Source organism: Typopeltis vanoorti, chromosome 19 (genome assembly GCF_054136105.1).
Source record: "Typopeltis vanoorti isolate ZY-2024b chromosome 19, IOZ_Tvanoo_1.0, whole genome shotgun sequence".
In the NCBI taxonomy this organism is placed as follows: domain Eukaryota; kingdom Metazoa; phylum Arthropoda; class Arachnida; order Uropygi; family Thelyphonidae; genus Typopeltis; species Typopeltis vanoorti.
The window spans coordinates 31,816,390-31,831,030 of NC_143567.1; the positions used below are offsets into that span (position 1 = coordinate 31,816,390).

Below are 14,641 nucleotides of genomic sequence, written 5' to 3' on the forward strand. Positions count from 1 at the left end.
CATTACAAATGCGAATGTTGTCGCGTATTTGAAGTTTTCCTTGTGTCTCTCAATACTTATGGAAAAAACAATGGATATATTGTGTATAACAATTGCTGGCCTCTTCCACACAAACGTAGGTTGGAAAAACCGCAATTTATAATTTAAGGAACCTTTTAATATGAAGGCTTCGCGTTTTAATATGTGCTGATATGAAGTATGACGATGACATTGATCACCTGTTCTTTTCCATATTCAGTCAGAATAGATCACTCTGGCTTGTTAAAAGAGTCAAATATGCTTATACTGTATCTCCAATCAAATGACAATTAATACATACTTAGTTTAGGTATGTATGTATTAATACAAATTACAGGTATCAGCTAGCAGAAATCAACCAACTCGTGAACATGCATTATATTTTATTCTACATCTAGTGGATTGTTCAGAAAAATTATATTTATTCATCGACTTTTTTTTAATTGAAAAGATTTCAATGAATACATTAGCAAGGTCTTTTAATTAGTTTTCCATTATTTTCCTGCCGTTTATCAAAAGCAGGATTTATTATTGAGACGCTGCTTACATTTTGAACAATTGCTTGAGAAGTAGCCTATTTAATTTCCCTCAATTGACAGTTTTGATAGCTTTTGTGAAGCGTCATCGGTATAAGGCAAAGCCATGAGAAGGGTGGAGCTCGTCAGATGTCTTATAGAAGTCTACATACAATGAGGAAGCACATTAATCTTTATTCCTTGTTCACACACACACAAAGAAAAAGCGTTCCAAAAAAACTTTATTCATTGGAAATGGTATGGTGAAGAACATTGTATGTCCCCAAGGTACAGAAATCTCAAATTATTAATGTCATACATCAATGGATATATTAAGCCTACGGGTTTATTTATAAACATAAACCGCAAGAGAAATAGCTTTATATTTCCTTATAAACGTTTTGTGTATACTGTTATTTATTTTTATTTTTTGCCCTAGTTATTTTTGCAACAAATTTCATGGAGTCACAAAATACGTATGGGAAGCTAACTAAGAAAAAATACCACTACTACGTTATTTCTTCCCCTTTACCTTATTGCAAAACAAAACAGGTAAATTACAATTATGACATGCAGTTAATAGACACAATACAACTGGATTCACATCCTTAGTTGTTTCTGTCGTAATCGCAAACGACCGAACTGCACGAGAGTATCACTCATTCCACTACTGATGCTGAACTCATCACATCAAACCTTAAATTCATTCATAGATTTTACATTCTCATGTATATATATTTTTTCCAGGAACAACTACACGTATTTTCTTTTCCGCTGTACTCTCTAGTTAATCACCTAAAATCAATTTAGTGATTAAGTTGGCAAAAGTGCCTTTTTCCAACTGATGTGAATGGAATATGAGATGAGATGAGATTGTATTTGAATGAGCATTAAAAGAAATAGTTATTCATTTGCAGACCAGATTAATTAAATAGTCATTATTCATCAGTTAACAATTCTTGGTGTATTTTCAGTCTGATGGGACACGAACATTGGACTTAGCATAATCAGAACAGATAATCTCATTTTCTTTCTTTTGGCTGCCAAAGGATTAACATCAATTTTCACTGGCAAAAAATGACAAAAGAATTTTAATTAATGTGAAAGACAAAAAGTAGTCGTTGCACTTACTTCATGAATAATGTAATTGATTCAATACCTTGTTTATCATAATCGGCGTAATATTGCTAATGAAGTTTGTATAAAAACAATGAACTCATTTGTTTGAAAAAAAAATCAGCTCTAGATTTGATATCAACATTATTTTTTATTATTTGATGAGTAATTTGTAATTATAGATAACAGGAAAGAACACTCAGCCAAACTAATTATTCAGAAATTATTTATTAAAATACGTTTAATTGAATTGTGTGGTATATGTAATATGCTATATTGGTAAGCACACTATTTTTCTTAACTACATTCCTCCTGCCCTTTATTAAAACCTTTTATTCTTTATTTCCAGTGCCTGCAAGCAATGAAATATACCAAAATACTGATTCTAGCGTTGTTGATATCGGATATTTTAATTATTCATTCGCCTCAAGGTTTTTTTCTCGTCATAGTTCCTCTTAAATTATCTTTCCCTATTGGCGGATTAATTGGCCTTGGGGCATTAAGAACACAAGTGAGTAATACCTCTGTTTCTTATTAATCTCATAATTTTTGATAATTTTAACCATTATTTGTTTATTTATTTTAGAGATTAAGCTTCAGAATTAAGAGTCATTGAATACAAAAACAGCTTCAATTTTTACGACGCTTGAAAAAACAGTTCAGCCATTCGTGGACCTAGTTCAGTCACACAACTGCTGTGATTTCTCCTCCATGAGGATAATTATGTTTTAAAGCACATAGTTTAGCACCACTTAAAAGCACATAAATATACGAATGTCATGCAATTATCACCCGCTTAATTAAAGGCGAACTAGAAATAAAACACTGGAATGCCAAGTGGCATCATTATTATATTTTAGTTGGGTGTTGTCGTAACGCTCCAGGATTCATTGCGAAGATTCGCACTAGCCCACACACTTTTAAAATGCATTCCTTGTGATTTTGTTGCAGCTAACGTTTAACGGAATAATATATGATAAAAGAGGATAAAATTTTATTAAACAGTGATGTAACCTAAAGATGATGTAACAAAGGACTGATGTAAGAAAATTTTAAGAATAATCACGTCAGATCAAGAACACTGCATATATTATACCAGAGTGAAGCGACCTTCTCTTTCTCTCTAAAAAAAAAAAATTACAGCAATCCCTCGATTAATGCGCCTAATGCGTTCTTTAAAACACGCGCATTAATCGAAAACGCACTAATCGAATATAATAACCTACGGAAAAATGTACAATTCGTTCCTGAAATTTCTTTTTTGACCGTTAATTTTTTTTTTTTAAATAAAAGAATTGGGGTATATCTCAGGGCCTAGTTAAAAAAAACCATACAGCTGAAAGACAATAAAACATATTCAGAATATAAATTTATTATTCTACTTCTTAACAAAGATTTGTGTTAATGTAGTTTGGCAGGCATTCTGTTTTTTTTTTTTAATACAAAGGTATGAAAAAAAGGATTACTCATTTTTATTAATTATTAAAAATTAATAAATTAATAAATTAATAATTAAAATTATAATTATATATAATTATTTATATATACAGTAATTATATTTATTTATAATATATTTTATAATTATAATTATATAATTATAATAATTAAAATTAATTAATAATTAACATTTTATCATTTTTATTTTTATTAATAATTATTAATAATGAATAGTAATAATAATAAAGGTATGACCCTATTGCCTCTTCTACTCTTCTGCAAATTTTACTGCTCTCTTCATCAGGGTCAGTCTCTAAGCATTGCTACTTAAAAACTTTGATTGTACAAAAAATATTTTCAAATTGCTTCAGTGAAATCTCTTTGGGTTGTCAGTGATTAAATTTTCTTAATATTCTTCAGGATCTTCCCGCTGTCCATCTAAACTTAGCAGGCCGGAATGTCTCAATTTATCAGAATGGGATTTAATTAACTTAAATTCATTTGAAAAGGCTCTAAAATCATTTGCACAACGTGGAAGAATGCGCTTCCTAAAGGCTCGCATATGCTAGCAGTAATTTCATTCGACTTTGCGACTTTATAACCAGGCTGAGATTTCTCTGATTTGGCTAGAAAAGTCTTGGAAGGCATTGGCTTCCAAAAAAAAAAGGCCGGTTTCATCGACATTAAATATTTTTTGGTCACAATAGCCCCCTTCCTTCCATAATTTTCTTCAAATTTTCTGGATAATTTGCGGCCACCTCCTTATCTGCACTTGCAGCTTCGCCTGTGATTAGAACATTATGTAGGCGATTTCTCTTTTTGATAAACACTCAAAACCATCCAGCACTTGCGTGGAATTCTTTGCCATCATTGACAGCCCTTTCTTTCAAGATTGCAAAGAGACTTAATGCTTTTGATTTAATAAGATCAGTGCTGCTAGCAGGATCCGTTTTTGGTTACAATATTCGATCCATGTAGAAAGAAGTCTCTCTAATTCAATCATTATAGTACTTTGATTTCGAGTGCATGCATGATGAACTTGAAGCAGCCTTACCTTTCTCTTTTATTCAGCAGCTCTGCTTAAAATTGTTCTTATAGTTGATCCACCCATTTTTGCGTTCGTGTCCTATCTTTGCTCTGGACTCGCCTTGTTCATTTTTCTTTATTTCAAGTTATTCTTCCACTGAGATTACTTCACGAATCATTTTCACACTTCCGCTTTTTTGCTCACTAATTCTTTTACTCATGATGAAAGGTTGGGAAAATACTTAAAAATAAAAAAAAAGTAAGGAAAACAATTGCAAGGGAGGCACGAGATATGATCATCAAAATGCTATGTAATTAGCAGACGACAAATTTTGGCGGTAAATTTGGAACATAGTGTACATGGAAATAGTGTAGTATCCATCCATCTTCAAGGCCCACCTTTCCTAATGGGGTTGTGGGGGAAGCAGCTGCAACAGGGACTTCCAATGGCCATGATTTTCCGTCACCAAACTCAGGTGTTCTGGTGGGACTCCCAGACGTGTCCACCCAAGGTTTTGGATATAGTTTATCCAGCGAGTCCTTGGCCTTCTGCGTGGCCTCCCACCCTCTGGCTTGGCAAAGAGGGTGGGAGGCAAAGATTAAATCAGGTGCCCGTACCATCGTAACTGTGATCTCTCAACACGGAGAAGCAGCGGTTGAGTATTGAGGGTTTCCCGAATTGCAGAGCTTCTGACCCAATAGTCTTGTCAGCCCCGCAACCCCTTGAATGAACCTCATTTCAGCCGCTTTGATTGGTATCCGCATTCTTTTGGTCATTACCCAGTCCTCATGACCATAGGTGAGGATGGGGACATAGACTGTGTTTAAGACAACCAGCTTTTCCTTCTGGGTTTACTCCCACTTCAATACTACCGAACGGTCATGCTCCCGCAATATTGCGCTTGCTGATCCAATTCGAGTATCTAGCTTTACGTCCCACTTTCCATCACTCGTGAATATGGACCCAAGGTATTTAAACTTCTCCACCTGCCTCAGTGGCACTCCACTCACATATGGAGTGCATTGGGATGGTTGTCTTGAGACCACATATGTTTCCGTTTTGACCACACTAATCTTCATCCCGGCCTCTGCACAAACAGCTACAAACCTCTCTGGGGTCCCCTGGAGGTCATCTGTGGTAGAGCTAAGCAGAACTAGGTCATCTGCAAAAAGCAGCCGCCCAATGCTACATCTTCCAATTCTGACACACTCACTGCCTCGGCTGTGCCTATCAATCCAGTCCATAAATATTATGAAAAGGAGTGGTGACAGAACACACCCTTGGCGGAGACCAACGGAGACTGTTAAAGGTTCAGATTTTGTGCTGTTACCCTGACACAAAACTCCGGGCATTCATACAGGGACTTGATGGCAGCTAATAGTTGGCCATCCACTCCATACTCCTGTACTACTTTCCAAAGCTTATTCCGAGGAACCCGGTCATATGCCTTCTCCAGGTCCACAAAACATGTGTAGACATTCTTGGCATATTCCTTAAATCGAAACAATTTCTCAAAGACTTGCCTTAAAGTGAAGATTTGGTCAGTTGTGCTTCTACCAGGACGAAACCCACATTGTTCTTCTTGGAACTTTGACTCAACTATGCTCCTGCACCTTCTTTCCAAGCACCTAGCATATACTTTCCCAGGCAGGCTGAGCAGAAAGAGAGAAATGCCAGATAGTTGCTGCAATCTCTCTGGTCTCCTTTCTTTAAGACTGGTATTATTATGCCTGTCTGCTACTGCTTTGGTGCTCGCCCAGATATCCACACAGCCGGACACACTCGAGTCAGCCAGAGAACACCGTTTCGATTTAAGGCTTTTAACATTTCGGGCCGAATTTCATCATCACCAGCAGCCCTGCCCGATTTTAGCGATTTTATTGCTAAATGGATCTCTGCCATTAAAATAATTTTATAAAATGTTTTAAATCGGTAACTAAATTATTTCAATTAGATAGAAAAATTTTAAAATCTATAGTATTTATTTTTAAGATGTATATAGGTGCACTAATCGAATTTGGGTATAGAAAAAAATTGACGCACTGATTGGAGGCGCATTAATCGAGGGATTGCTGTATAGCTTTACGAGAGAGAGAGAGAGAGAGAGAGAGAGAGAGAGAGAGAGAGAGAGAGAGAGAGTCTCTTTATATTTCCAGCATATATACTTTGTGTGTGTGTGTGTGTATGTGCGCGATGAAAGGTTTAAAGTTATCGTACATTGATACTCTGAGTGGGCTAAAATTAGAAAATTTGGAAACTTTGCTTTAGAAACCAAACATGGAATTTTTTCAAGCTTCTCGTTGGCAAGGTAAGTGGTCTCAATACTAGATGATGAAATTCATCTACAGGCTAAAAACATGTACAGACCTCCAGACTCGTGGTGAGATATATTTGATTTGCTCTAATGAATTTAAAATTTTAATTTCATGTTTTAGTCCGTTACGTTATGGTAATAATATTATCGCAACACGTAAGCTTAAAATCTAAATTCAGTGTGATTATACTCACTAGTTACTCTTCCTCTATATGTTCCAAATCACTCACTATTCGCGTGGAGAAAAAAAAAAATCTGCTTCTCTTTCTCCTCTTAAATCTACTGCAACATCTCCCTATGTCTTTTCTATATGATCCAGTATAATTACCAAACTCTGGTGCCAGTGTGGCCCTATGGAAATGGAATTTTCTTCTTATAGCGCTAGACTGCCTAAACCTTATAAAGTCTCTTTGTAGACTTTATTCGAAACGTTTCATGTAGTTCGCTTGACGGAACAAACTTTAAGGCTAATGCAGCGTATTCTGACGTTAATTTCGTGTTTTCCCTGATCGGTTTGCAGATTATGCTGGACAAAAAAAAAAAAAAATGAGATTCTCGGAGAGAGGAAGTCTTCCGCAGTCGTATGAAACTAGTTATCACATCCTCAGTTGAAATGTTCTAATCAGCGTTCCTAGTCGCTATTGGACAAAATGCTTGATTACCACAGGGGCATCGTTGCGATTACATCAACTCATTAACTATTATTGCTAAGACAGCATTAAGGAATTCGTATGCATGCCTTGTCATTTGAACCTTTATTATCACAATAGATTGTTATATTTTAAACATATTTATTATTAAAGCATAGTTTATGCTTTACATGAAAATGCATGTAAATACATAAAAATCCACCATTTTAGAACATTAAAGCATGCAAAAGTAGGATGAAGAGAATCAAACAGTTTTGCTCGAAAAATGCAAAATTTCCTGCTAGTGAATCAGCTACAACCTGGTCAGCCGAGTGGACAGCTGTTAGCTGGCATCCTAGTGTGGGCATTTGTGAATATCTTTAAGGGAAGGATGAGTTCGTGCTTATTGGTTTTAAAATTTAGCATTCAATGTTGTGTAGATCTGGGTTATCTATCCCTTAGTCCAATGGTGGCGAACCTTTTTATGTCCGCGTGCCAAAAGTTTACAAATCGAGTTGCTGACGTGCCGGCACGCGCTAAAAATTTACAAATCAACTAATTAATACAACACTAGTTAATTAATTAACATTAATTAATACAAAATTAATTGCCGAATTTTATTGAGATAAGTTTAAAAATTAACATAGAATTTCATAAAAATGAACTCGTAATTTGACATACACATTGTCGTATACAAATCAATATCAACCTATTATCAATTTATTAATTTATCAATATCAATATATCAATTTATTAATGAGATTTTTGCTGTTGTACATTAGATGCCAAATGCTTTATATCAGGTTCATATTTTGTCACTCTTAGTAATACACACGCGGAACTAGATTCATCAGTCATTCTATTTCTTAAACTGTCTTTTATAAAATTCATTTCGAAAAATAATGACTCACAAGCATATGTAGAGGAGAAAATTGATAATATAGCCATCGCTAGTTTTTTAAAACAACAAAAGGTTTCAGGAATGGCATTCCAAGTTCTCAATAAATTTCCTCTTCTGCATTCTTTTTAATTGCGCCCAATAATCGATCATTTTCCATTATTTTCAAGTCATTTCTCAAATCGACAAACTTTTGTTTCCATGCAGAACTAGATTGAAAATCGATTAATTGCATTTCTATATCTTCCAACTTCAGCCACTCGAAAATCTCCAAATTGAGTTTATCTGTTGATGTTGTGTCCGGATGCAAAATAAAATTTGATGTCTCTGCAAATTGCCTGAACTGCTAAATCTTGAAGAAAATTCGTTGATTATCGATTGAATAACTGTAGAAAACTTTTTTTTTGTCAATTTAACTTGATCTGTTTTTTCATGGGATTCTAGATCTGCAAAGAATTTTTTTTTTTGTATTTGGAAAATATCGGAGGGTATTGGAAATAACGTCACGATTAAAAATTGGTAATTTAGCTTCGAATGCTTTGATTTAATCAAAGCATTCGAAGATTAAATCAAACATGACAATAATTGTCTTGTTAACACCTTGCAGTTTAACATTTAATTCATTTAAATGTAAACACAAATCAGTAAAAAACATTAATTTCGAAAGCCAATTGACGTTCATTAATTGATTGTATTTTTAAATGATTTTCTCATTATGTAAAAAAAGTCTGACTTCAAACTCACTTAATAATTCTATAAATTTTCGTTTATTTAAAGCGCGTGCTGATATAAAATTGACCAATTTTGTTACAATGCGCATAATATTTTCCAGTGGCTTGAAACTAGCCTTTGCGCATAAAACCTGCTGATGTATAATACAATGAAAACCCAGAATTGATTGTCCAATACGTTTGGTAAATAAATTGACGAACTCATTTTCCTCTCCAATCATACTGCGAGCACCATCAGTAGTTACTGATACAATTTTGGAGGTGATCTATATCTCTTACAGCAAGTGCGTTTACAACTGCGTTGCAAATATCTATTCCTTTTTTGTTGTTGTTGTTGCTAATGATGTTAAACTTATCAATTCTTCTTTGATGTTATTCCCAACACCATAACGAATAAAAATTGCTAAACGAGCTGATCCAGTTATGTCAGTACTCTCATCAAGACAAAAAGAAATTAAACCACAAGATTTTATATCTGTTTTTTGCTGATGAGGTATATTTTTAGCCATTTCTATGATTCTATCTTTCACCGTGTTTCTAGCCAAAGGCATAGCTTTTATTCTTTGAATAGTTTTTTCCTTGTTTTCAAAATCTTCAAAAGAGAACTGGTGCGACATTTTAACCATGCTTCTTTTATATATTTCCCATCACTAAAAGGTTTCCCGTGTTTGGCAATTACATTTGAGGCAAAAAAAAAAAAAAAACTAGAAGTAGTTATATTTGAACGACTGCCGATAAATTTCATTAGGGTTATTGACTGGATATTCCTATTTTTAATTGCCCGAGCATTGAATTCTTTCTGTTCGTCCTTGCTTTTCTCAATGAGCGATTTATGGGTTGTCTCATAATGCCGTTTTACGGACGACCTTCTGCACACAACTGTCCCTGAACATAAAATGCATATTACTTTATTGTCTTTATTAATCATGCCATACTCTTCAGTCCACTAGCTTTGGAACTCTCTGCTGCTTGACTTTGATAATTTTCGTTTTCGCCAGCCGTGTTCAGTAGAACTTTAACAAAATAATTCACAACTTAAATCAAATGCATTTTTTATAGTTTCAAAAAAATGAACATTTTATTATATGCCTAAATTAAATTATCTTTATAATTCCCATTTACAGTAGCAAAAACAAAACAGTGCACATACGCAACAATAATGCACTTGCCGCTGCTTATTTCTGCCTACTGGCGGATGCGCGGTGCGAAATGCATAATGAACGCACGTGTGATTAGAAAAGAGAAAAGCCGGGGAATCCTAAGGATCAGTCGTTCTCAATTCTTTTTCTATAAGACTGTATTTTTATTTATTCTTATTGTATTAGAGTGCTCAGTCCCAACAAACTTACTCGTAAATACCGTTCCCATTTTTTTAAAGTTCATACATTAAACTAACATAAGTATTAATATTATATAAATTAAGTGGATATTAAATTCAACATTATTTCAAAGCCGACTACAGTAACTCTAGAATTTTCGTGGGAAATTTGACCAGCGAACGGGAATACACTCGCCCCCATACTACCAGTTGCTCTAGCCCAGGGGTCGGCAACCTTTTTGGATCGAAGAGCCATTTTTAAGATTATATCTGTTAAAAAAAAAATTAGGGAGCCGCACGCAGTGATGAGCAACCAGTGGTCCGCGGGTTGCATGCGGCCTTCGCTGGTTTTTTGTGCGGTCCACGGTGTTCGTTTTGTACGGCAGAATTAGTATATTTCAATTAAAATTCTATTTTATGAATGTTGATTTTTACATCTGAATTTATTTGTGCAGGTTAAAAAAATTAAGATTTAGCTAAATAATGGAAAATAAATTAATACTTTCCTATCAAAGAAAAAGAAAATATTCTTTATGCGGATCGAACCGAGTATTTGATTTACTATTTAATTGCTCATCACTGCTTTAAATTTAGAAACTACATTGAAAAATATTATAATTAAATTATTTATTCAGTTTTTATTTTTTTATTTTTTTTATAGTAACACGTTATCATACTTGTAAAACACAGGGGTGGCATGTTACACGAAATTATATGATATTTTTAAATATTAAATAATAAAACAATGATTTCCTCCTCCTCCTTACAGAAACATGTGTATAAAATCCAATAACATACCTATTTCTTTAATTTTTTTTTTTTTAATTTAAAATATCTTCTTAGTGCGATTTTTACTGTTGAACTTCTTGGGATAGTTTCTCAGTATGCAGCGAATACGCCGTAATTTTCATTTACAAATATTACGAAAGACTCACTTTGTTTAATAGGTTTCTCAGCTTACTTTTAATAAAATTCATATTAGAAAATATTTGCTCACACAAATATATCCATCCGAAAATCGAGAGAAGTCCAAATGCGTATGTTTGAAATCACCGAATGTAAGTGTCCGGTAAACAATTCCACGTGTTAAATACAATCTGATCTTGCTTTTTAAGATCTTCTATTTCAGACAATTTTTTTGTATTGCAAAGATAGATTTTATCTTTTCAACTCCTCCAGGTCAGATTTAAGATTTCTAAATTTTGAATTCCACAAATCCTGGGTTTTTCAGGTCCTCTTAACTGAAGTTGAAATGCAGCCTCATCAATTTCAGCAGAATGTGAAAAATTTAATTCGGTAGGATTAATTTCAAGTGGTCGCAATAAAAATAACATAGTTGTCTTGTTCTTTCTAAACTCCTGAAATCTCCCATTAAATTCAGATTGCATATTTACCACAATTTCTTTGAAAAAGGTTAAATTTATGGAATTATTATCAGCTTGTTCTTGTTGATATTTCTTCAACGTAGGAAAATGTAATAATGTGCCTTTCTCTAAGTCTGTCGCAAACAAATATAATTTTTGTTCAAACGAAATCACTTCTAAAAGCAAAACTGCTGTATTTCCCTTTCGCTGTAGTTTTTTATTTAGTGCATTTAAATGGGAAGTCATATGCACCATAAAGTAGAATTTTTGTAAAATGTAAATAGAATGTAAAGAAGGATTATCGCGTATGATTTCAAAGAGTTCAAACATGGAAGTATTAATTTTTTCAGTATCGCATGTACTATTTTCGATCGTAAAATATCCTTGACTTAATGCAAAATGTCCTTAATTTATTGCAAATGCTAAATTTAGGGTTTTTAGTTTCTAATTTAATAAATAACATTAATTTTGCATTATTCAAAAATAGATTGTTTAATAACGAAAAGAACCGCAATTATTCGTTCAAAAAGCCGCATGCGGCCTTCTGAGCCGCAGGTTGCCGACCCCTGCTCTAGCCGCTAGGGCAACCCGTAGTATGGCTGCGAGTGTATTCCGGTAAGATCTCTGGTCAAATTTCGCAAGAAACGTCTATCGTTTCTGTAGTCGGCTTTGAGATAATGTTGGATTTAATATCCACTTAATTTATATAATTTTGTATCGTCGATGTGAAGCCATTTGGCTATTTATTTTAGTAAATAAGTATTAATAATTAATTATGGCATAATCATAAAGAGTATTATACACTTAATGTATACGGTGTAGCATGTTGACAAATACAAAAGTACGCATTTAAATTGGTTATCAATCATAGGACTAATGCTACAATATTGTAGTTTCCTCAGGCCAACATCATTAAATTAACTTCTGGTAAGTTTCATTAACATATCCCATTCTGATCACCAAAAGTTTATAATATTATTCAGTATAAATTTGATTATTGTATTATTAAATTGATTTCGATGATGTCGGTTTGGGAAAAAAAAAAAAAAAAACGGTAGTGAGAAAAATATTTATGCATTGTAACTCAACCATAGAAGTCAGGGGAGCAGGGGAAGCAGCAGAAGGATGTCGACTTGTCGGCGAACCCTTACCTTCGGATATAACTTGCACCCCTGATTTCACTTTACGAAAAAAGACATTAAAAGGTTTTGCATATATACCTCCCACACAAAATACAGCACGTCCTCCCCAACAGCCATTATATACTGTAAATTCAAGAAAAAAAAAAAAAATTATTGTATCCCTGAATAAGGTACAGAGGCTTTTGCAGTCTGTATAATATATTTCTCAACAAATAGTGCAATTAGAGATAGCTGGAATGAAAACTGCGCTAACTAATTAATCACATGTACCCACTCACAGAAACTACCCTGTATTGGCAAGCGAAACCATATGTTGCACCGTAAACACAGTATTATCTAACTAAAACTATTGTCCAATTTTTCAATTACATGAAATAAGTGTTGGTTTGATTGCATTTGAAATCTCGATGTCATTATAACAAATCACAAAGGCTAACTTCAAATAAAATTCTACCACGAATTGAAACATGTCATATAATGCTTGTGTGAGTTCCCCTTCCAGCTCAAATGCAAACAAGCAGCAATAAAAATCAACCAAGGGTTGAAACTTTGTGTGAGTTGAGTCTGCTGGTAATGAGTTCTGTAGGAACGATCAACGACACCCCGTCGTGAATGTCTTAAAACTAAGAAATATATAGTGAATGTGTTGTTATGACAGTTGTATATGTTATGGAATTCGGTTGAAGAGAATTAGCATTTCAACTCAAAAATTGTCGGTTCCATTTGTCTTTAAAGGGTCGCGTGATCTTTTGTTAATACCGTACCAATCAACTTAATGTCTTCATAGCTTCTCTCTGGTGTAAAACAAAATTTAACTTGTACGTATTGTAACAATTAAAAAAAAAAGGTGGAATAATTTATAAGCGTATTAAAGGATATCATATGTAAATCGTTGACGTGCCAGCAAAATTCTCTGGCGTGCCATAGGTTCGCCACCACTGCTTTAGTCTATCCACGGCAGGTACTAATGTACGCTAGGGTTACGATTATAATCTTACGCGCATGGGATTCACGTTTTAAAAAAATATTACCCGGGTAGAACGAAGACGGTTTCGACTTCCTTCAAGAAGAATGTTTCAGTTGTTGTTGACTTCAGCCTGATTCAAAGAACCATTAAGCATTTATTGAATCAAATTATATATACACAAAACGGACTTAAAATCTGAAAGCTGTATAAAAACTATAGTTTCCCTTGAGTGTTTCTTGAAATTTAAGAAATTTAATGCCTAGAACGTCCTTACAATTTATTTACAATTACATTAAAATTAATTACATTTTTTGCCAATTACATTAAAAGCAATCATTTATTTATGTATTGCCTGTATCAACTGACATACAATTAAATATTGCTGCAATCTGCTTCAGAATTTATCATTTCATAATGATCTGCCACAATGTATGATGAATTGTTCTAATTCATCTAATTTTCGGTTTTTTATTTATTTATTTGCTATGAAGAAACTGCGGCTTTAATCATTTCTAGTGTTACCGATTAAAGAAGAGGAAGGAGGGATAGAGAGAAAGAAAGAAAACGGGTGTTTTAAAGATTAATGAGCAGCAGTCCTCGATGAAAGACACTCAAAGTAAAAAAGAAATAAAGAAGAAGATAAATGATCAGTAAAGGAGATGGCCACTCCTTCATCCCATATGCAGTAATTAATATGAAATTATACATCTAAAGTAGTCCACAAGCTAGAGATCAATAGGCCACACCTGTTATTTCTTTGTCCAGATTTTTTTATGAAATATACTGCAATGTTTATAATCAAGCTGAAAGTCAACAATCTAAATTTACTGTTTTGTTTATTTGTAGTTTGCACTTCATAAAATTTTAATCTCTTTCATATATTGGGGCTGTTCTTGATAATCTCTCATTTTGGATGCAAGAACTTTTTTTTTTTTTTTAAATACTGGAACCTGAAATGTTTAAATAGTATGCATAAGCATGCTTTCATCTTATATGCAACTGGTCTAAGACACTACCTTGCTTATCACAAATCAGTCCTCAGGCATCGGAATCTGCCTGGTTATGAAATGTCATTATTCAGGTTTTATTCGTATGAATCTGAGGTTGTCAACCTCTTCTTTAATATGCCGAAAAAGAAATAACATCGTAGAACACCAGGTGAGCC

The 14,641-nt window shown here is 33.8% G+C and overlaps 1 protein-coding gene across 6 annotated transcripts in view; it reads left to right on the forward strand.

The window, feature by feature from the left end:
• The window catches only part of LOC150095973 (uncharacterized), a 132,860-nt gene that overhangs the window by 43,081 nt on the left and 75,138 nt on the right, over nucleotides 1-14,641 (forward strand). For all 6 annotated transcript variants that reach the window (XM_090409424.1, XM_090409423.1, XM_090409426.1 and 3 more), the window contains one exon: nucleotides 1,999-2,160. In XM_090409424.1, coding sequence (XP_090265550.1) covers nucleotides 2,011-2,160 — 150 coding nt within the window. In that variant the 5' untranslated portion in view covers nucleotides 1,999-2,010. The remainder of the gene's footprint in view (nucleotides 1-1,998; nucleotides 2,161-14,641) is intronic.